General features: G+C 40.6%; 1 protein-coding gene and 1 long non-coding RNA gene across 4 annotated transcripts in view; one reads left to right on the top strand and one right to left on the bottom strand.

Annotated features, from left to right (window-relative positions):
- On the bottom strand, positions 1-9,344 carry LOC110016409 (uncharacterized). The gene is made up of 2 exons (XR_002291708.2): positions 9,252-9,344; positions 1-224 (listed from the first exon to the last, which is right to left on the bottom strand). It is a non-coding gene; the product is annotated as an uncharacterized LOC110016409 (long non-coding RNA).
- rps6kb1a (ribosomal protein S6 kinase b, polypeptide 1a) overlaps positions 8,072-23,393 on the top strand; it is a 20,492-nt gene continuing 5,170 nt past the window's right edge. The window contains exons 1-13 of one of the 3 annotated variants that reach the window (XM_020709068.3): positions 8,072-8,225; positions 13,020-13,063; positions 13,754-13,874; positions 18,973-19,041; positions 19,227-19,374; positions 19,513-19,570; positions 21,271-21,371; positions 21,464-21,554; positions 21,632-21,722; positions 21,801-21,908; positions 22,005-22,067; positions 22,147-22,224; positions 22,319-22,426. In XM_020709068.3, coding sequence (XP_020564727.1) covers positions 8,205-8,225; positions 13,020-13,063; positions 13,754-13,874; positions 18,973-19,041; positions 19,227-19,374; positions 19,513-19,570; positions 21,271-21,371; positions 21,464-21,554; positions 21,632-21,722; positions 21,801-21,908; positions 22,005-22,067; positions 22,147-22,224; positions 22,319-22,426 — 1,101 coding nt within the window. In that variant the 5' untranslated portion in view covers positions 8,072-8,204. Of the gene's footprint in view, positions 8,226-10,752; positions 11,042-13,019; positions 13,064-13,193; positions 13,287-13,753; positions 13,875-18,972; positions 19,042-19,226; positions 19,375-19,512; positions 19,571-21,270; positions 21,372-21,463; positions 21,555-21,631; positions 21,723-21,800; positions 21,909-22,004; positions 22,068-22,146; positions 22,225-22,318; positions 22,427-23,393 lie in introns of those variants that run through there. The other 2 variants (XM_004076634.5, XM_078930439.1) reach the window with 2 other exon arrangements.

Raw genomic sequence — 23,393 nt, forward strand, 5'->3', positions numbered from 1 at the left:
GCAGGTAAGATGTTTTAATAAGCAGGTAGGTGAGAGATCGAGAGCAGGATCCTGGATTCCCAAACATGCGAAGAGCAGACTTCGGTGGCGTCACCGGTGGATTCTTCCGCAGGCCTTCGGCAGGAGTCGTCGTCGTCGATGGGGGTCCGAGAGATGAGAGGAGATGGCAGAGAGAAGGTTCCGGACAGAGGCTGATTCTGGCGACCACTTGTGGCTATGGATTCCTGGAGGTAAGTAGAGACAGAAGTTAGGCGCAGGCTTGACGTAACAAGGTAACATGAACGAGACGTGATGACCAACTATGCACCATCAGGGGCAACGGACTGGCGAATAATGATGATCCTGGAGCTCCTTAAGAAGGCAGGTGAGCCAATGAGGTAAGTGGTCACAGCTGGGATGAATCAGGAGCCGAGCGGAGAGGAAGGGGGAGGAGTCTGACAGAGGCACCATATCACATACTCTATAAAAGGTATAAGTTTGTAACTCTTGTACTATCCTAGGCACTTTGACATTGGGAGTTGGGTCATCTAGACCCACTAGACAGTGCGCTGAACCTTTTTTCTTCAATGATTTGTGATCTTCACTGGTGTCCATGGATTACAATAATTTTTTCCACCTGTATCCACCTTTGTCATGGTAGGGAGAACACGTCAATGTAAAGGTGGGGTCATCTAAGATAGCACAAGGGTTAAAGTGCCATTGTTGAGTTCCTCTGTCATATGGCGTAAAGTAAATGGTAAAAGGCATATACTTATATAGCACTCATCTACCTTTCTTTGAGGCCCAAAGTACTTTACAGTCACAGTCCCATTCACACATGCTCACACACAGTTTCACACTGATGGCAGCTCCACTGCCAAACACTGGCGTCAACCTATAACCACCAGGAGGTGGGGTTCAGGGTCTAGGCTAAGGACAGTTCCACGCATGCAAAGCCAAACAGGGAATTGAAACAGCCATTCTCTGATCATAGAACCACTGCTCTACTTCTGCATACTTAATTATCAATTTATTAATTAACTCTTTTTGGATGGCAAGAAAAATCCACTTATACAATAAAGAAATTACTTTGGAGTACAATAACCCACAGCTATCTGCTCCTCATTAGATATTCACAAAAGGTGAGTTTATTTCCCTTTGCTTCATTTGGCAAGTGTGAACGCTTATCTGAACCCTTGTGCAGACCCAAAAAAAAACACCCGATCTGCTTAAAAAAAAGGATTTCTTTTAAGCGTGATTGCACACTCTTTTCGCAACCCACAGTATAGAAGTGGACTAAAGGGAACAAATGACACATGCACTCTGTGTTACCAGGAGGAGTAAAAGTACTAATCTAAAGAAGGAAGAATCAGAGATAAGTGGTCAATTATCTTAAGGTATAGTCCCACGCACCCACAGGGAGGTTTTTGTGTTGTCCCGGCACACAGTCCTGGCTGGTTCAAAGCGCATCTTTGCTACTTTTACACCAGACCTTTAGTTCCAATGTTGACATTCTTTCGACTATTGTAAAATCAGCCTTTCTCTGTGTCAGAATCAGATGATTGCCGATTATTTAACTGTTGCGGGTGACAGCTATTGTGTGAAAGGGTTAAGAGGACTGTAGGTGTGCTTTGCAGTTTTCTTAAGGCTAGCTAAAGTGGAAAGTATGATTGTCATGCGTGTGGTAGGTGTGTTGAGAAGTATTAGTAAGGCTAATGAAAGTTGCATGCATTATAGGGTACGGGTGACACTGCCATACAGTGACGACCACACTCTAGGCGCTAGTACAGCACTTGTTAATGCTGCCAAGTCTGTCAAAAAATTGGGTAAAATTGTACAGGGGACCTGCACTTATCACATGAACAGCACTTACAAGCCAATAGTGCGGTATGCAGGATTTGGGAGGGTAGAAAAAAATCTGAATGAAGCTCCTCTGTCTCACCTACTTCACCCTTGCTTACCCTTGCATGTACTAGAAGTGTGCCGGCCGCAGCATGCCCATAGAAAAAACATGCATGAACATTTTAGTTGTACTGGCTTACTTAACTTTAATATATTGTTTACCTGCAGCCATGCTGTATCTACTTGTAAGGCCAGTTGTGACCAAGCCATTAAGAATGAATGCAGTTTGGTGTGGATAATATTGTCAGAGGACTAGCGGGACTTGCTATATTTTCCACCTGACCTGGTCAAATTCAACTATGAACAATGCTGACCCCAACTGAGCATTGGTTGGAACTGCGTGATTTTCACAGGCGTCGTCCGCTTTTGTCCTTCATTCGCCACAGAGTTCCATGTCTGACGGCGGAACATGAAATAGGATTTCCCATTTGGTATTCATTGTTTGTTCTCTTACTTGGTGGGCAATTTTGCTAACATGATATGGTTAGATTTTTCTATTTGCTTATATTGCTGTGTTTTCTGCATTAAAAGGTGAACCAGATTACAAGGTGCACAATAAATGTCTATTTTTGAACACATGTCATTTATAAGGCACATTGAGCGAGAGAAAAGAGTGGGGCTATGTCCGAATTCCCACCCTAACCCTACTAAAAAACTATATGGTGAGGGACTGTGTAGTGCCCTAGATTTTAAAAGCAATTCAGACACCATGCTCGCTACTTTGTTTGAATTTTTTAAATGGCAGATATGACGCCATCGGTTTCACACAGCTAAAATCTAATTGATATAAGCATTTTGCTGCGACCATTTATGAATCAACTGTCTTCTGAAGATAAAAACGTTAATATTTTATTTTAAAAAAAACATTTAAATACATTACTTTGCCAAAAATTGTTCCGACCCAATGCATTGTGGTCTATATTTGCCATTCTAGAAAGCATTGATGTACAGTGGGTTTCTTTTTAGATTTCTGGGAAATTTATAGGGCACTCGATTTTGGAATTGTTAGATTCGGACAGAAGTACAAAATGGCAAACGCACTATAGAGTGCATTATATAAGGGTTAGGGGTAATTCGGACAGAGGGTTAGATTTAAACAGCAATACAAAATGGAGAACACACTATCTAGTGGACCATATAATTAGTAGGGAAGGGATTTGAACACAACCTCAGAGATAAGTCCATCAGTCAGACAGACATTATTAACTGTGTTTACAATCACTCTAGAACCTGTCTGTAACATGCTACACGTTAGCCGCGTTAGAAGAGTTACCCGCGTTAGCGTAACCACAATAGCTGTAACTTCCAACCTTGTTTGCAACACGTAAAACAAAAGCCTGATACTGCTTAAACAATGTTACTTTTACTAATTAAGCTAATTCCCAATGTACACGCTAGCTACATGTTAGCCACTTTAGGAGTGTTAGCCGATTTAGCATGACTATGCTAAATTGAGCGGCTGAGTAGCTCAGTTGGTAAGGTGAGCGGCTACCATGCAGGTATCCAGGGTTCAATTCCCGGAGGGGAAGAAACAATGGTACTGGGGGCAATTACCATATCAATGACGAGCAGTTAGCATCACTCAGTGAGGGTCCTTAGGCAAGGCCCTTAAAGCTACTGCCTCCCGAGCGCAGTTCAGTTGCAGCTCACCGCTCCCCCAGGGGATGGGTCAAATGCGGAGAAGAATTTCCCCATTGAGGGATAAAAAAAGTATACGGAAAAAAAAAAAAAGAAAAAAAAATCCCAACCTGGGCCAGTTTAGCTCCTGCTGGTTTGTGGCACCTTCTGTCCGTGAAACCAGGGTTCGAATCCGGGCTGCTCCCTATTTATTCCCTTCTCTGCTGTTGTAACGGTCCTAAGCCCGGTTGGATTGAGGGGGTTGCGTCAGTAAGGGCATCCGGTTTAAAAACATTGCCAAGTTTACCATGCGACTCATCCTCTTGGGAGGGTTGTTTCGCTGTGGCAACCCCTGATGGGAGAAGCCAAAAGTGAAATGCTAAATCCCAACCTATACGCTACATGGTAGCAGTGTTTTACAAAAACACTCAACCAAACATTTTGACAGACCACCATGTACCTCTGGATTACAACGCTCACTGTCATTTTTTAAAAAATAGTTTAGCGACCTAGGGGTTAGCCCCGCCTTCAGCCCCTAAGAATCACGGGAAGTGGGGAATTTCGATGTGAAAACCATGAGTGAGAGGGCTGGGAACACAAGTGACCTCCATGCTGTTTGGTGTTTGTGGTGTGTTCAAATAAATGGCTATTGATGCTGAAAAGGAGAGTTTACATCTTTGCCTACCTCTTCCTCTCTGAGACTGTCCAGAGTTGTGCGGTGAATGGAGCACAGACAGCTCTCCAATGAAGCCACTTTATTAGCACCTCGGCTATAGTGACATACCAGCTGGGTGGTTACAATATTAAGGCTTTTAAGTGCGCCTTGTAAAAAATGGTACTATCTTCTGTTCTTTGCTTGTTTCAACCACTAACAGGGGTGAAAAACAAAAAGAAATCCGGAGAACATGACACTCCATTGCAAACAGTTCCAGATAATATTTTCCATCTTCTAAAAATGACACCAATCCTGTTTTATTTTATTTTTTGTTTTTACTGGATTAGATTTGATCCTTGAATTATTTTATATAAAAGTGTAGCTGCATATTCTTGAATATGTAAAGGTTTTTTTGTGCATGAATAACAAAAGTCATTAAATCAAGGAAACATTTCTTTAGTGAAATGCTTCTTATAGATTCCTTTAAAACTCAAGTTTCACAGAGGAGACTCAGATGTTCAAGTCAATTAGTGCTAAACCAAAAATATGAGCCTCATTAGGATGACATTAATAGCCCGGTTAAACATCTAGTCTGTTTTGAACTGTGTAGTACACACCACTGATCAAACTCAGAGTAAATGGAGCAACAACTTTACAACATAACAATAACCATTTGTTGGAACAAATGAGAGGTGGAGAGAAAACATATAGCAAGCATAAAGCTCAGTCTGCATCCTTTTACTCCGTTTGGTGTGTGTGGACTGTGCCAGGCCAGCTGAGTTGTACCTTCAACATTGACAAGACACAAACCTGGAGGACCCTGGTAAGAGGCACAGGTCAGTAGAAGTTAAGGTAGTGTTTAGCATTTAGTGTGTTTGTTTTCTAGAAGTAAACAAATAAGAAGAAAAAAGTTGTGCTCCCAGTTTTGCATAAATATAACCATCTTAATGTTTGGATAATCAGATTTGGCAGCTCAAAACACAAAGTTCTGGTCCAAGAGCAGCCCCTAACTTCACTGTTAATACATGCTTTTGTTTAATTTCTGTTTCTGTTTCTAACAGCCAGACAGTTCACTCAGAAAACTACACATCGCAAAGCACATGCCAGAGGAAATCCACCAATCGAAATAACAGACAAGATCCATTCAGCACAGCGACAGCAATCAGGGGGGTATTGCAAAAAGCAGGTTATGTGAGTTACCACGGTAAGTTTGAGGCTAAGGAAGTGAATAACCTCAGCTTTCGGTTCCAAAAATTGAGGTATGTTTCAGGGTATGTATGTCAAGTTGCCACAGCAACTCATGCTCTGAACATAACCTGGTCTGGAGCAGGTTTAGTTGAAGGTTAGTTTGTTTACAGAGAGGTGAAGCAGCATGACGTGTCCATTTGAAGATAATTTAGTGGATGAAGAAGCTCAGATAATACTTTTTCCACCGTGAGAGGGTGATAAGAACATGCATGGATGTTGTAAAGATAAACTTTTTTACTTTGATCTAACTTAATTATTTGCTTCAGTTAAGATAAATTAATTTTTTGAGTTCAGTCAACCTAAAAATGACACGTAGTTATCAGAGACAGTTAATTTACTTTCATTCAAATTAATTCAATTAATTAGGTTTAACTTTGGTGCTGCTGTTAGATTGGCAGTGCAAGGAATTGTGGGATACCATTCCCTTTGCCTGTCTGGACGGATTTTGGTTTAAGTGTGGGTTTTGTCCAAATATGTTTCATTGTCTTGCTGTTTTACTGCAAAGTTACTTTGTCCTACTATTGTGACGAGGAACCAAGGAGGAACCCAGGTGCAGGAAAGACACACAACTAAATAACTCGAAAGGGCTAGCAAAGCTAGAGAAGCCAGCAAACCACAACACTGCGACAATGACAGAGGGTTCAGAGCAACTTAAGAAGGGCACAAATCAGGAGCATATGAGAACCAGCTGTGAACACCTGAGAGCAGGGAGGGGAGGAGTGCAGCTGAGCAGCAGGAGGCTTTCCTTGACAACTATGTTTAATTCTTTCTGTACCATGAGTGAGAGGGAGGGAGAGGATGATGAGATTATTTAGCACCTCTAGTGCTTTTATCTGACTCAAGAACTGGAGTTAAAGTTAGAGTCATGATAATTGAATAACTGTTTTGTAATGCGAATCCACATTAAAAACATTCATTCTACTGTTATAAAAATGAGAATATCTGCAGCCTCCTCAAACTCAGACATAGAGATAAACAATAAATTAAGATGGAAAAACATTGAATTGAAATAAAATGCATTTAGTTTGATCAATATTTAAATTTAAACTGTAAAAACAATTATTGAGTTGGATAGACGTAAAAAATTAGGTTAAATAAATGTAACTCAATTACTTGTTACCAACTGAAGTAATTCATTTAAGTTGAATAAGATATATACATATACATGCGTCACAATGAAAATGGAAATTAGAAACTTGTGCATTTACTTTTTCCTTTATTTTTCTTCAAGCAGAAAGGGTATAATCCTCATACGCTGTCATTAATATCTCAGACTCCGTCTCACTGGATTCGCCCCACAGTGCCAGCAGCTTAAAGAATAATAAAATAAAATAGATAAAAGACCAGTAAGAAGAAGAAGAATAGCAATCTAAACAGTGCAAAAGAGCAATGAGATGGTTAAAGTGGCAGTTTAAAGTGACAACAGTGCTAAGAACAGTAAGTAGATGAGTCGGTGATGGCAGTCTTTGGTGAAGATGATGTTCTGAACAGCTGTGAAAGTTTTTCAGTGAGAGTTTGTAGCAGGGAGTGAAGGGGGCAGGGCAGGGAGGGAGTTGAGTTTCCTTATTGCCTGGTGGAGGAAACTGTCCTTGAGTCTGCTGGTTCTGGCCTGGAGACTTTGCAGTCTCCTCCCTGATGGCAGCAGGAGGAAGTGACTCTGGGATGGGTGTGAAGGGTCCCCTGCAATCCTGATGCCTTTGCGGGTGAGGCGGGAGTGATAACTGTAAGAGAGGCCAGTGAGAGGGACACCGATGATCTTCTCAGCTGTTTTCACAATGTGCTGCAGTGTCTTCCGGCAGGATGTGGTGCAGGTTCTGAACCACACGGTGATGCAGCTGGTCAGGTTGCTCTCGATGGTACCACTGTAGAAGGTCTGCATGACGTGGGGAGGAGCTCTGGCCCTCTTCAGTTTGCGGAGGAAGTACAGTAAAAAAAATTATCTATTGAGATGTCACAAGGCTGGATCCAAATGAAGCAGATTTATTAGCTAAGTTAGAAGTCCACAAAGCTAAATCAGGGTCAGGAAGGCAGGAGTCAACGAGCATAAGTTCATCAGAGGAGAGACGGGGTAGTCAGGATCCAGGTGAAAGTCAGGGCAGGCAGCAGGCAAACAGAGTCAGGAGACAGAAGACGAGGTCCAGACATAATGCTTAAAGGCAAGTGGCACAAACAATACTTCACTCAGTGCAGTGTTCAAGTATGCTGTGGTTGATTGAGCGAATGAGAGTCAGGTGTGTGGCATCCAGGAAGAGCACGCTGGGGTTGCTGGGAGTTTTAGTGTAGAACTATGGGGACGGCTCCCGCCAGTGACAAGAGGGGAAGACAGAGCTCAGAATTCTGATAGGAGATACACATAGATGAAATTAAGGAGCATTAAAGGAACACCTAAATAAGAACTTTAACACCTTTTTCATTTTTAAATCTAAAAAAAAAATCAATTTCAGATTTATCTTTTTTCCTGGCCACTGGCAATAAGGAAACCCTAATTTCTAGTTGAAGCCGATAATAGCAAAATAATAACATATTACATTTTTTTAAATCAATTTTAAACCTATCAGGATGTGAAGCAAACAGAAATTTAAGTTTCAGAATTGTTATTGCCTTTAAAGAAATGGAGTTCAGACAGATTTTCAATCCCTTTTGAATTAGATGAATATCAGGTGTTTTGCTGAAGCACCTCATGACATTTGTCTCCTAATTCTTCTGCTAACATTGTAGCTCTGTGTGATTCTCAAAGAAAAAACCAATGTGGGCTGAAGATTGCGCAACATCTACGCCTGACACAGCACCCATACTGCTCTGAATGACACCCAAAGAAGGAGCAGTGAGTAAGGAAACGGGTTTTACTATAAGGTGTAATGCAACAATACAACCCCTAAAAGCTCTCAGAAATTTTAAAATCTCAAAACTCAGAAGAGCAACTTATGGTGCTTTGTGGGTTTATCGCAGTTGCACTCTTTGGATTAAATTGGAAAAAAAAATGCAACAAATGCATTTCTAAGTTTTTGACTGGGGGGGTGCTTTATCTATCAGTCTATCTATCTATCTATCTATCTATCTATCTATCTATCTATCTATCTATCTATCTATCTATCTATCTATCTATCTATCTATCTATCTATCTATCTATCTATCTATCTATCTATCTATATTTATAGATGTATTAGGGTTGCACGATGTGAGGAAAACTTGCCACATGCAATATCAATGATGAATATCTCGATATATATATTTATGTGTGTGTGTGTGTGTGTGTGTGTGTGTGTGTGTGTATTTTGAGATGCAGGGATGTGGCTGCCAAAGCATGAATTGCAGGCGATTTGTAAATGTTTATTCATTTCTTGATGATCCCACTGAATACGCTCTCTAATAAGGAAGCTTGTTCTCATTAAAATCTGTCGGTTACAAGCTACTGCGTCGTTAACACAGAACACCTGCCACTTTAACTGTTTACGGCAACTGGGAATCATAAAGCAATGCCGTTTTTTTCTACTGCTTTGTGTATGGTGTTCACATAAAAACATTAAAGATGTAATAGAATACCCCACGAGGATGTAAAATCCAAGCACATGCATTTAAAAGGGAAAAGAAAAATGAAGACGCTGACAGTTTTAAGCCCAAGTCTTAAATAACAGCTTTCCATGCAGGCAAAGGCCAAACACAAAAAAAAATCTGCCTCGTCAGTTGCTATGCAAAGTGAATTTCAGTGAACACAACACTAACCTCAGATCTCCACACAGGCCCACAACAGAGCATTGCAACTCTTACTGGGTTCTAGTCTGTTCTTTTTGTAAACACAACCAAAACTAAACAGAACAGACAACACAAACAGAAAGCAGATTTTCTTTACCACTGACGTCGGTGGAAATCGCTGTGCAATCAACAGGGTCTTGAATGGAGCGCAGGAATTGCTCAAACTAACTCTGACCCCGCAGGGGGGCTTCCCTAAAACCGAGGGAGACTCCACCCTCTCCACAGCAGAAGAAGCAGTTCCTCTGGCGTCTAAACCAGGGACGTGGTGGGCTTTACATCTTTAATTACTTTTACCTCAGTGTGGTCAAGGTCAGATGTCGGCAGTTGGATTGTACTTATTTATTTGCAGGTATTTTTAAGGGAATCCCTCGCCGTTCACTGATTCTGTTCTAGATGAAGCAAAAGGGCAGAAGGGGGCTGCCAAAGATGACATTACTGTAACACGCAGTTAAATTACTCTGTACTCTCGAGTCACTGTGACGCAGCCTTTGATTCTAAAACAAATCATGCATCAGGCCCACACCATAAAATTGTTTCTTCAATTAAAATGAAAACATAAAAAAGCTACAATTATAGTCTAGCTTAATTATAGTGGGAATTTAATTGTTGCACTGTCACAGCAAGTCATCTGTAAATGTTTGATTTAGGAGGGTCCAGTTTCCTTCGGATCAAACAGAATATATACACTAGACTAAATGTAACTCATTAGTTATGATACATTGAGAGCTATGGGTTCACAAAAACATGTCGTGGCAATGGACTGCAATATTGATGAGTGTGAAGGCTTGTCTTTTGCAAGACCCAATGAATATACAGTTCAAGGGGGAAAAAAAGGTTCATAATTTAACTGTTTGTTTAATTAAAAATAATGTAACTAAACTACTTTGTTCAAATAGTAATGTGGGGGTGTTTAAGCATAAAATTTTTTATTTAATACTTGATATTCTTCTAAAAGGATCAGTTTGTAACTATGCCTCTGTAACAGTGCATTCATAATCTGATTATAAATTAAAATAAGAACAGTTCTTTTTTTTTAATTTTAAATAAACCGAAGGCAGAGCTGATACATTTTTTAACATTATAAAAACAACCAAAATTTATTTTTCTATACTTTACTCTGAGTGAAAAACAATTATTTTACTTACAGTGAAGGGACCAACAAAAGAAATGAGGGCTGTTATACCTTGACTAAATGCCTCAACCTGACGCTTATGAGAATTATGACTAAAAACTTTAGAATTATGACTAAAAACTTTAGTTACGAACTTTTTAAACAGTTTTTAAGAAGAAAAACCCGTCATCGACAGATACAAAGGATCCTCTTTTCAATGCCGCCACCTGCTGGTAGAAAAAGACGATTGCATATTCTATGGGGAATTCCGTGAAGATATTTGGATTATTTTAAGGTGGAAACATAAATACGTGAAAAAGTTAAAGGGTTGATAGTGTGTATAATTTCAAAATTATATAATTTGTTGAAAAAGGACAAGCATAATAAAAAAAAAGTTAAAAACACTGTTGAACATTGAAATTGATTATAGAATCATTTTTCAGACCAATCTTACTGGTGTTAAATATGCATATATCGTGTTTAATATGCTGAAAGTTGGCGTTTGGCTTTTTCCTAGTGCAGTTTGATCGCCTCTACACTACAGAGTAGTGCCGGTGACTGACACTAGAGGCGGGTTGTGTTGTTGTGGTTAGCGGGAGGCTAGCTTCATGCGTTCTAGCCGACAGTACCGGTAATGGCTCGCCCATGAGGTGGGGGAGCGGGCCGCTGTTTTCTGTCTAAACGCCGTGGGAAGGGTTGCGGACATGGCCGGGGTTTTCGACATCGACCTGGATCAACCGGATGACAATGTCTCTGACGACGAACTTGAGGATGGGGTGAGCCAAGTTAACAGCATTGCTAGTGCTAACGCCGCTAGTCATTAAGCTAGCACTTGGTAGCTTCGAGGCCTACTGTGCTCACAGTTAACAGGTCGGTTTCCATTATCGGACATGGCACAGTCCTGTGTTTCCCGCGAATTTTTGCGGGCTCCCATAACAACTCCATGCGTCGTAAATAAACATTTGTAAATGAATTTATTCAAGCTTTCCGCCGACACTATCACTTTAACATACTCACTTGTAAAAACAACAGAGCTGAAAAGAGCCTAGTTTGAACTAAACAGACTTTGTCTTATGCACATTGTTTCGGTCTTTATGGATAAGGATGCGCAGCGGGCTGCAAAAGAAACCATCTCAAAGTGTAAATCTGATTAGAAGATGAACGGTTTTGATGAAGTAAACCCAAGCGGAAACAACTTGTTCAGTAATTGACAAAATTTGTTGTCCCGTAATAAAATCAACGTATAATAGCATCAACATCGTTGTTTTTACTTTAAAACGATGTGTTACTTTCATTAACCACCGCATAGCTGGGCATGACTTTATGTTAATTCGACATATTAAAAACCTTGTATATAAAAAACGTTTGCTGTCATCAAAGCTAGCCTATAGACCGGCTAAAAGCTCCACACTTGCTAGCTAGCGCTGTCTTTTTTTTCCAATAAACTTTATTGTACATTTTTCAATTTACAGAAATTCACATTCACTTGCACTATAAAGAAACAATTGTTCATATCAAACACACATATAAGACCAAAAAACAATAATAGCCCTGTATGTGCCTCATTTTAATTTTTGTTTTATAAATGCTCATGCTCATATACAAACAAAGTTAGGGGGAACAGATGTTATAAATGCGCATATAGAAAAACATTTTTTAGCTAGCGCTGTGACTGCAAGTCAGATTAGCTGTTTTACTATTTTAAAGCCAATGAGTTATATCGCCATATAACTCATTGTTTAAAGCATTGATATATATATATATATATATATATATATATATATATATATATATATATATATATATCAATTTAACTTGTTAACATCATGTTTATTAATAAATATGTCTGGTATCAACCAATTATTTAACATTTTAACAGTAATCAAAATTTTATTTCTACAGTATTAACTAGTTTAAGATCTCTCTTAGGCCTGCACAATATACCGCAAATTTATCGTTATCGCAACATCAAGCTGTGCGATATGCATACCGCAAAAGACGGCGAAAATCGCAATAAATGGTTAACTTAAATGTGCTAAAACAATCTCATGGCAGCTTGAAATATTGAACAAATGAAATAAATCCCTTCATGCATTTAACCAATCGGAAGGACCCGTTTACGTTGTTGATCAATGAGATGAGCCCTTTTATGTTTGATGTTTGCCTCCTACGTCGACAAGGGTCAGTTGGAGTTTAATTTTTAAACTGTTGCAGTGAAATGGAAATTATGTTTTTGTTTTTTTTGCTATTTGTTTATATACCGCAATTTATATCGTTATCACAATATTAATCACCAATATCGCATATCGCGAGTTTTCCTCATATCGTGCAGCCCTAATCTCTCTCTAAACAATTCTAACATTTTCCAAAAACTGAAAAAGATCTCTCAGAATGCAATATTTTTCTCTTCTTTTGAAAATATGACTGCATTCTCAATGGCAAACAATTTTTAAGGGCACAAACTAACATTTCCAACATTCTTACAAGCACAATATCCACACATTTTAATGCATTTGTTTTTTTAAATAATACATTTGTAGATTCACAAAAACCATCGTTATTTACTACAAGTTAAGTTATTGGGTCAGTGTTTGTTTGATCGACATTTCCCAAGATTTCATCACAATACTGGAAATGTAACTTTTTAAGATAGACATGTTTTACTGTCACGTTGTGATGAACCTGCCGTTTTGTGCTGTGTCATGGTGTAATGGCTGTTTTTGTGCTGTGTCATGTTGTAACTGCTGCTTTCAGGCTCAGCTCGGTGAATACATGGAGCAGTGCAGCAGCTTTGACTTGTGAGTTTTTGCTGTGATTTTCCGATGCACTCACCTGTGTTAATGTGGACAATGATTTGTAATTGTTTTTGGGTTTACCAGCAAGTTTTACTGTTGTTTTTGTTTGGGACCACTGATTGAAGTGACCCTTTGGAGCTGGCATCTCAAATTCTGTGCCCCAGGGCCACTGTCCTGCTCCTTTGGCCCTTGCAGCTTCCTTTTTGGCGGGTCACCGCTTATCCAGGTGGAGTTAACTGAAAAATAAGTCTGACACTGGCCCTCAGAACCTGCATTCTGACATCTGCAGTCTTTCATTTTCTTTCTTCATCAGTGATCCTCCTTTTGTCACAAAACGACAAAGTACTGATCTGCTTTCGACTTCATGCCAACCTGTCTGGCTCTGGGCTTTGGTTTGCTCTGGTGATCAACCAAACTGCTGCTATTGACAAATCGAAACTGATCAATCTAAAACAAGTATTTTTGTGAAGACAGAACTATTTTTATTGAAGGATCCAACTTTAATAACCAACTGACTAATTTTCGCAGAGTATCAGTCAGACATGTATTTTGTACCAAAGCCAAATATTTTGCCCCTTTGGAGTGTTTTTCTGTTTTAATAAACTACATTAGGGGCTTACTTTATAGTTTGAAATATTTTTTCACGTTGTTTTTAACACCTTTTTTTTTTTTCTTCTCCATCTGTTCTACCAGTAACATGGATGACTGCGAGAAGTTTGAACTGTCAGAAAACAATGTGAACAAGGGAACAGAGCAGATCCGGCCGGAATGCTTTGAGCTGCTGAAGGTTTTGGGAAAAGGCGGCTATGGAAAGGTGAGACTTTTATTTTGAAAGTTTTTTATGTAGTAGACGTTGTATTTAAGAACAGGGTAAACTTTGGATTAGACCAGAGTTTTTCAACCAGTGTGCCGCAGCACACTAGTGTGCCACAAGTACTGCCCTCATTAACTGATCTAAAAACATTTTCCATCTCCAGGATATCAGCTCTGTTTTCATCCAAACAGGCCCTGATAAAACACTGAGTAGTTAGGAATATGACAGATCATAAAATAATGTTTTCTTTGTGTTTATTTGATTCTATTAAAGACATTTTGATAAGAATGACGGTACCCCGATTTAGCCGTAGCGTTAGCTGTTTTGGGAAAAGTCCCGCCACTTTAACTGTCTCCACCAATCATTCTTGGAGGCTTAATCACATGTCATCAGTCTAACCAATCAGAAGTGGTTAAAGTACTCACTTCCTTGTTCTGATTCTGCTCATAAAGTCTCTCAGTTCTAACAAAAATACCAGCCAAAGCTCGTCTTTAGTGGTGTAGCTTTCCACAGAATCTGGTGTCAGACCGTGGAACAAGAGAACAAAACAATGAAGCTCAGAGACGCGAGTCTGTTTGACGGCTGATTGCACTACATCTCCCATGAGGCATTGGGTTAAAGTGACAGCGTCTCAGCGAACAACGAGTCTTCTATCACGTCTTGAAACCGCATCGAACACACATCAAACAGTTTTTAAATCTTTTAACTTAACTTTTATTACATCTTTTAGAAAAAACAGCTGCAGCTTCCAGCTTTTTCTGCCACAATTATCACAAAAATGCATGTGAGATTGTGGAGGGTCTGTAGATCAATACAGACTGTGAGTTTCTCCTTTTTTTTAAAGACATTTTTGATGCTGGTGTGCTGTGGGATTGTCATCAAGGTTAAAGTGTGCCGTGGCTCAAAAAAGGTTGAAAAACCCTGGATTAGACCACCAGCATGTGGGGAGGACTTCCACTGCAGCGGTCCTGAAAATACCAAAGCTAGGTTTTTTTTTTAGTAAAGCGATTGGAATTTTGGTTCATGATGGCAATTTTTAGTCATCGTTTTTGTCTGTAAAAAAAGTCTTTTCTTTTTTTTCCTTTTTAATTGGTCAGATCTAAGGACATTAGAATGTGTTTCACTTATATTGTAGGACCCCCGTTTTAGCTTTAGAATTAAGATTTTAGAAGCTTTTTCACCTAAAACTGTGACGGCGTCGGATTTTGATCACCGCGGGGATGAACCAGCAGGGGACGCGGTGTCGCGGTTGACTGCAGCCCCCCAATCCCCCTGCGGCCGCATCGTAAATAAATACAATTACAATGCAATATTCATTTATACAGATAACAGTAACAACTAACTACTACCTATCTAACTAATGAACTAACTATATAGGTGTTGTAGAATGACTGTATGTGTGTCAGGCGCTGCGTGTGTAGAAGGAAGGAGCGCACACGTGTGTTGGGGGTGCGTGTTGATTCTTCTGCAGCGGACCGCTCTTGAGCTACAAGCAAGTTTCACCTGTGCTCTCTGGTACAGACATCTTCTCAGAATATTACATATTGCCCAGTAATAAACAGACTGCAGACACTTTGGCTACGTTCACACTGCAGGGCTTAATGCTCCATTATGATTTTTTGAAAAAATCAGATTTTTTTTGCATGGCCGTTCACATTTCCAATTAAATGCGAATTTTTGTGATCTCCTGTGTGACCGTGAAATGACCCAGAAGTGACCCGCATGGGCAGAAGAGTACTCAACAGTGAACGACGTCACTTGTTGTTTGCGGAAGTAGCTAACATTAAAAATGGATGTCAACAACAGTGTTGTCAACAGCAGAGCTCTTTTTGCATTAATAAATTTACTTTCACGAAGGAGCCAGCACAATTACAATCTTCTCATTTTAAGAAGGCAATGGAGCCAGGATCGTCTGTACCCACTGTTGTGGAATGGCGATGTGTATGGGTTGGGGCCGGGCGCGCGTGTGTGTGTAAGAGAAAGGAGAAGACCGCGTGCAGCGATGTAGAAAATGAGGGGGGCAGAGGGGGTGCGCATTCTGTTTTGTGTTATGGAGGAAGGAGAACGATAATAAAAGAAAGCTTCCCCCAGAAGAAATGCTATGGACTCTTTATTAACCTGCTCTGGAGAATCTAAGGGTCCGAACGGGGAAGTGAACCCCGGAGAGGAATCCGCCTTGGTCCCCTGTGCTTCTGACAACAGTCAGAAAGGGGGAAAAAAGTAATCGTGGGAAAGGTTCAACACCACGCTCGGCCATTTAGCTGGAAATCTTTTTAAAAGCCGCCCGGTTGCGATAAGAGCTCTTGAGTTTGGCCTTAATAGAGCTGTCACCCCAAATTTAATCCAATCGCTGACCTCGCTTCCCTTCCACTGACTGGTCTCAGCAGCATCGTCCGCTATGGTTGATGTTTATGTTCTCGTTCCCGCCTACTTCAACGCAGAATGATGACGTTTGTAGCGTATCGATGTCGAACGGGTCGGATTCATGTGGCGTGGCCGGTCAGACGGCGGTCGCATTTGAAAAGATCGGATACGTATCGGATTCAGGACCACAATACCCAAGTGGCCTGGGTTGCATTTAAAAAGATCGGATCTGTGTCATTCAGACTGTCATGAAAAGATCAGATACAGGTCGCATAGGGGCAAAAAAATCGGAATTGGGTCGTTTCAGCCTGGAGTGTGAACGTAACCTTTGTCACCTTTCCGGTAGCCATGAAGCCTGACACCCATGAAGTACGCGGGGCAGGAGGCTCCGCCTTTGTTTATACAGACACGTAACTTTGTGCTGCACAAAATTGTTACCAAACAAAACGTGTAAGGGTTAATGTCCGACAAAGTGTGCGTTATTACTTTTTAACGCTCGCCGTGGAAGCCTGAACTGGCTAAAAGAACCGAAGAAGAAAGAAAGGTACCTGGCTAAAAACAGCAAAATCATAATTGAAAGACCACTAAGAACAATTTTAGAATAGATAATCGGAGTGCGACTTTAATCTGTAGAAAACCTTTTACATAGATGGCGTTTGCATGGAAAATGTATTTTTGCAGAGTTTCTCAGAAATGTTTAGTAAATAAAATGTTTAGATTTCGTTTTCACGTCTTTCTCTTTTGGTTGTGCAGTTTGTCAGCATTTGTCTTTATCTTATCTTGGAACCAAATGAGAATGTTGAGATGTGGAGCCATTAAAAATAATTCTATGGGCTTTAAAATAATTCTATTTACCAAACAAATATAAAGGGCTTGTTGTGTTTCCAATGTATGTCCTCCTGGTGAACAGACATACTCATTTTTCTGGATCTTACTGGGGTTTAGCAAATAAACGATGAATTCAGGGACAGCTGACAGTTTTATTTCCAGGGTTTTTTTTTCTTCTTTTGCTTTGAATTTAACATGAACATCAGATATGTGAAGGTCTTTGTTTCAGAGCAATATTTCCTACTTTAATGTAGGTCAGGGGTGGGCAATTATTTTAACTCGCGGGCCACATTGGGTTCTAAAATTGGATAGACGGGCCGGACCACGAGCAGATGCGTGGAGTGAGAATGATATAACATGGAATGTAGATGAAAACATTTGGATTGAAAATTATATTCTAAAACAGAATATTCTAGAGTTTTAGTTTAAAACTTTTGTTCCCATTTTAGATCTCTTTTTTATTCTGAAGCCCTTTGGTACCTTCAATGAGTTATAAAGTGCTATATGAATAAAGTTTCATTCATTCATAATCATTTTAATAAAATAAATAACACTATTAATGAAATAAAACAATAACTAAATGACACTCTCTCTGATTTTCAAAGACAAAACTTCAGGAAAAATATACTGATACATAAAAAAAAAACGATAAATAGTGGATCATCTCCCGTCATAATCCTAATAAAGACTTTGAGGGCTGCAGCGCCTCACGTCTCACAGTTTGCGCAGCTGTGCTGTGTCCTGCACGTCCGTTTCTCATCCAGTAGTTATTTAAAAAGAAAAAGCTAATTTCTATGTCTTCTGCTGCAGCTACGCATATTTCTATTACCAGTACAGAGTTCCCTCGTTTATTGCAGGAGTTACGTTCTAAAAATAACCCGTGATTGGTGAAATCCACGGAGTCTGATTACAAACGTTTATGGCAGTAAAACTCACCTCGTCTTCTCGTCTTCACTGCCTAAATACACCTTTCTCACACAGACATGAACATTTTCACCCTTTTCTCTTGTTTAAATTCTCAAACCTTCATAGAACTTAGGTCCAGGATCTTAGAATGAAAACAAAGATCTGATCATCGATCACAGATTTCTGATCTGAAGAGCTCCGCGTTTCTGTACAGGAGACACAATGCAGCATAGTTGCTCTAAAAGGATGAGCCAAACCGGGAAAGATGAACTGCGACGTAAAAAAGGGAAGACTGTCTTCTGTTCTGTTTGACAGAGATTTTTAGAGGGTTTCAGGTTGGAGCACAGACTGCAGAAGGAGGGAATAAAATGTCACGTCTTGATCGTGTGGCCAGATTAAAAACAAAACAAAACACGGGTCTCTGATATTGTTCAGTGGGCCGGACCAAACATGGAGGCGGGCCGGATCCAGCCCACGGGCCGCAGTTTGCCCACCCCTGATGTAGGTCAATGTTCTGTTCATAGTGAAAGTAAACAAATTCTTTCAGTTCCTAAGTTTTGAGCATTTAACGACTTCTCCGTTCTGAGTTTATGAATGCATCACAGTTAGCTAAGATGAAAGAGTTCTGCTTATCTTATGGACTTTAAAAAAACCAACAAAAACATTTATTTAATCTTTCATTTCCTCAAAGTCTTGGTGAAACGTTTCTGCTGAATCCAGGTTCCAAAAAAAACATTTATTCTCAAAGGAAGTTGTGGTGAATTTCCAGCGTGATTCCACTGAGTCAGCAGAAATCACTCAAGTGGTTTAGTCTGCTGGGAGTTGAACAAAACCCTCAGGGCATCTTCTGCCTTATTGTTTTTATACGCCTATAATTATTATATTGATTGATAAAAGTTCATACAGGTGAGACGCAGTCATCAGTTGACCGCTCGTGTTTCTGTTTTGCGTGTGACGTGTCTTTAAGGTGTCTGAACTCTTCCTGGTATTATTTTTACAGGTGTTTCAGGTTCGGAAGGTATCAGGAGCCAGTTCCGGGAAGATATACGCCATGAAAGTTTTGAAGAAGGTGAGAGGATCTTCTTCTCTTCTGTGTTGTTAAAGAAAATGAGCGATCTCATCCATTTTGTCGACAAAAATGAGCTTTTTCGGGAAAAGCTGATGTCTACTTTTGTATAGAAAGACAAAGGATAAACCGATGTTGAATATTTTCCACCGTTTATCTAAACACTGATTGTGTTTGTCCTGTTCCAGGCCATGATTGTGCGCAATGCAAAGGACACGGCGCACACCAAAGCAGAGAGAAACATTCTGGAGGAGGTGAAGCATCCGTTCATTGTGGATCTCATTTATGCCTTCCAGACTGGTGGGAAGCTGTACCTCATTCTGGAGTACTTAAGCGGTGAGTACGGTCCTTGTAATGCAGACTCTCGTTTGTCTGAAAACGCTTTGGACAAAGAAACAGTTTGTGCCTGCCAGGGATTGGAGGATTGCTGCTTTGTGACATTTGATTTGTCGCTTTGGTTTCCATTGCCTGCAGGGGGGGAGCTTTTTATGCAGCTGGAAAGAGAGGGCATCTTCATGGAGGACACAGCATGGTGAGTTTACGACGTGTCCTCTGTTTGGTCAGCCACACTTACCCGATAGTTTCTTGTTGGCACAGCTCACCTGGTTCAGGTCATCGGCAACATATTGGGCAGGGTTTTCTGAAATCCCAACACCAGCCCTGAAGGACTGAGGCCTGACACCTCTCATCGGAATCAATAAAACTTGACCGTTTGCTCTTTTTGTAAATATTTAGAGTCTTCATTTTGACCCTTGGATACGAATAGAATCAATATCTCTTTGTGATGCAAAAGACGTACATGAAAGAAGTCCATAGTCTGGGCCAATGATGTCTTCCGTGCTTGGGATGAACTTGGACCATAGATGTATAATCTCTAGAACCATTGACTATGTAATAGAGCTGGACTGAGTGAGAATGCTTTACATCCGGATCCAACCAAACCAAGTCACTTCAGTCATCATTTTTTCGTGATACGATTGCCGTAACGTTGGAGCCAGATGATGTCAGTAAGCAGTGATGGGTCTGAATGGGTCTTAGTCATTGTTTCTATGGCAACCGCTATGGAGTTTCCATGGAGAGAGCTTGTTGGAAGACCATACCTCTTCTACTTGGAAGGGGGGAACTTTGAACATTTTATATGAAACAACAAAGTTTTTATGAGGCATCGGATTTATGATTTGAAAAACTTGCAATAAACAAAAACAAAAAAATAGAAAAAATTAGGATTCTCTCGAACATGTTTAATAAAGTTTCAGAGCAAGAATGGCTATTCTGACCAATAGAAGGACCGAGCGACAGCTGTTAATGGGATCTTGGCTTCTTGGAACCAGCGCATACTTCCTGTTTGGGACCGCCAGGGAGGAGGGATCACTCAGTCCAGTTTTGTTATACAGTCAATGGATATTGTTTGTCCCTATCTTAAAGTTGAGTCACGCCACTCATCCAAGAAGTGAAACATTTCCTTAAAGTCCAGATTCCACGACTTGACTTCAAGATAACGTCACCTGAATGAATGAGTGTCTTCATCGTCATTTGTTTTGTGAAAATAAACATCTGATTATCTCCAACAACCTGCATCAGAAGAGGCACAGAAGTAGCGACAGACGTATCATGTGCTCGTCATCTGACAGTCTGCAGATGTCTTTAACCCTAACCCCCCTGAACTCTAGTCTTCCTGAGGAATTTGGATAGAAACAACAATAAAAAAAAATAAAAAAAGAGAAACTATGGGAACTCTGTATTTGAGACTGCTAAAAAAAACAAAAACCTGTCGGCTCTGCCTCACAGCCGCGCAAACGCACCTTTATCCTCACGGCCATTTGAATTAGCCTTAACAAAAACAGAGGTGGCAAAAATTGTGAATATGTACCAGAGGTGGTTATTTTTCAGCTGTTGCTGGAAAAGAGCCAGTTGTGTCATGACTTCATCTGTCACTACAACATTCATGTTAAAGAGAAAATTTCTGTAGCAACAAGGTGTACAACACTCAGAAAGTCGAATATTAAAAGTAATGAGTGCCTCACCTGCTAAGGGAGCATTTTAGAAACCTTTCTAAAACCTTCTAATCCAGCGCGGATTTGCAGCCGATTTGGGCTGCAATGTTCAGCACGGGTGTTGGCAAACTGCTTTCTTCAATCCAAAATCAATACAACGGTCTGCAAATCTGGAAAGGAAAACATGTTGGAGCTGTTGGAGCTGAAAATCATGTCATGTTTGGTTTTCTGGTGGCAGTTTTTATCTGGCTGAAATCTCAATGGCTCTGGGTCATCTGCACCAGAAAGGCATCATCTACAGAGACCTGAAGCCAGAGAACATCATGCTCAACGACAGCGGTATGGACAAGAATACTTTTAAGAACAGCCTAACTCTTTCACATCCTAGATTTTTCCATTTTTCCTCATAGTTACTTGTTTCTTCCCTTTAGGACACGTGAAGCTGACAGACTTTGGTTTGTGCAAAGAGTCCATCCATGATGGAACAGTCACTCACACCTTCTGTGGCACCATCGAGTACATGTACGGCACAAGTTCATCAAAGTTGAGGTTTACATGTGTCCACCCTGTCTCACAGCGTCACCTCTTTCCATACTCAGGGCCCCAGAGATCTTAATGAGGAGCGGACACAACCGGGCCGTGGACTGGTGGAGCCTGGGAGCTCTCATGTACGACATGCTGACAGGAGCTGTAAGTATACCTGATGAAGTCCTGTGTCGAGCTAACCTCATACTCCCCACAGCTAAACCCTTGTTCCTGCACCTTTAGCCTCCATTCACAGGCGAAAACAGAAAGAAGACGATTGACAAAATCCTAAAATGCAAACTCAGCCTTCCACCTTACCTCACACAAGAAGCCAGGGACCTCCTAAAGAAGGTGACCGCTTTAGATCTGCTCCTCCTGCCGCTGCTGTTCTGGGTTTTTTGAAGTATCTGGAAAGGCTTTGGTGCTCAGCGAATATCCTTCTTGCAGCTGCTGAAACGAAGTGCCTCATCACGACTTGGAGGCGGACCAGGAGATGCTGCCGAAGTTCAGGTACTAAACCGAATCTGCATAGATGCTGTGTCAGGACAGGAATGCAATGAGGACATGTGTGGATGCTGGTGGGTTTCAGGTCCACCCGTTCTTCCGGCATATAAACTGGGACGACCTCCTCGCTCGCAAAGTAGAACCTCCCTTCAAACCGTTTCTCGTAAGTCTGCTCTGTACGCAGCAGGTGTCTCACAGGATCATTTGTGATCAAACTGCCTCATCTGACCCCATAACTGTCTTTCCCCCCCCCCCAGCAATCAGCTGATGATGTGAGCCAGTTTGACTCCAAGTTCACCAGCCAGACTCCAGTAGACAGTCCTGACGACTCCACACTCAGCGAAAGCGCTAATCAAGTCTTCCTGGTAGGTGTTTTAGTAGCATCTACCATTGACTCCATATGAGAACTGGACCCCCTGGTGTTCCAAATAAAAAGTATCCGCTGGTTCCAAGACGCCAAAATCCCACGGAGAAATAAACAGCTAATACTCAGTTATTCTATTGGTCATATTACCGTATTTTCCGGACTATAAGTCGCCCTTTTTTTCATAGTTTGGCAAGGGGTGCGACTTATACTCCGCAGCGACTTATATTAGAAATAAATTGAAATAAATACATTGTTAACCCTCCTGTTATGTTCATTTGTGAGGAACAGAGATGATGTTCTTGGGTCAATTTGATGTATGAAGTATGTTAAGTGTTAAGAGTATGTTAAGTGATTCAGAGAATCAGCAAACTTTTTTTTACAATAAGATCTTGAAGGCTAAGAACATAATATTCTATTTTCCAATGATTTCATAGATTCAGAAATGCAATAAAAATGACAACTGTTTCTACAAATACAGGATGAAAACAGAGTATTATTTGGCCAATGATGCTTCATGAAAAGAATAAATAAATAAGTTTTAAAAAAAATTCTGTGAAATTATTAGATAAACAGTCTGCTATGATTGTGTCATATAAGGTTGTGAAAGTTAAAATGCGACTTATAGTCCAGTGCGACTTATCTGTGTTTTTTTCTACTTTATAATGCATTTTTGGGCTGGTGCGACTTATACTCCGGTGCGACTTATAGTCCGGAAAATACGGTAACCGTTTTTTCTGTCAATGGCATCTCCAAATCCTCCATCTTCCCCCTCGCAGGGGGATCTGCACCATCACGAGCTGGGCTGCAGATGCTTTAGTGGCACAGATCACAGATCCACAGATTTACTGCTACACGCATCTCTGACTGCTGCCAGAGGTCGTTTCTTCACGTCCACAAAATGACCTGCAATCCAGACTGTGACAGGAACAGGAAAACACAGGGCTTCAGTCACCGATTTTTTCTTG

Source organism: Oryzias latipes, chromosome 14 (assembly GCF_053564925.1).
Source record: "Oryzias latipes strain Hd-rR chromosome 14, Olatipes_Hd-rR_3.1".
In the NCBI taxonomy this organism is placed as follows: domain Eukaryota; kingdom Metazoa; phylum Chordata; class Actinopteri; order Beloniformes; family Adrianichthyidae; genus Oryzias; species Oryzias latipes.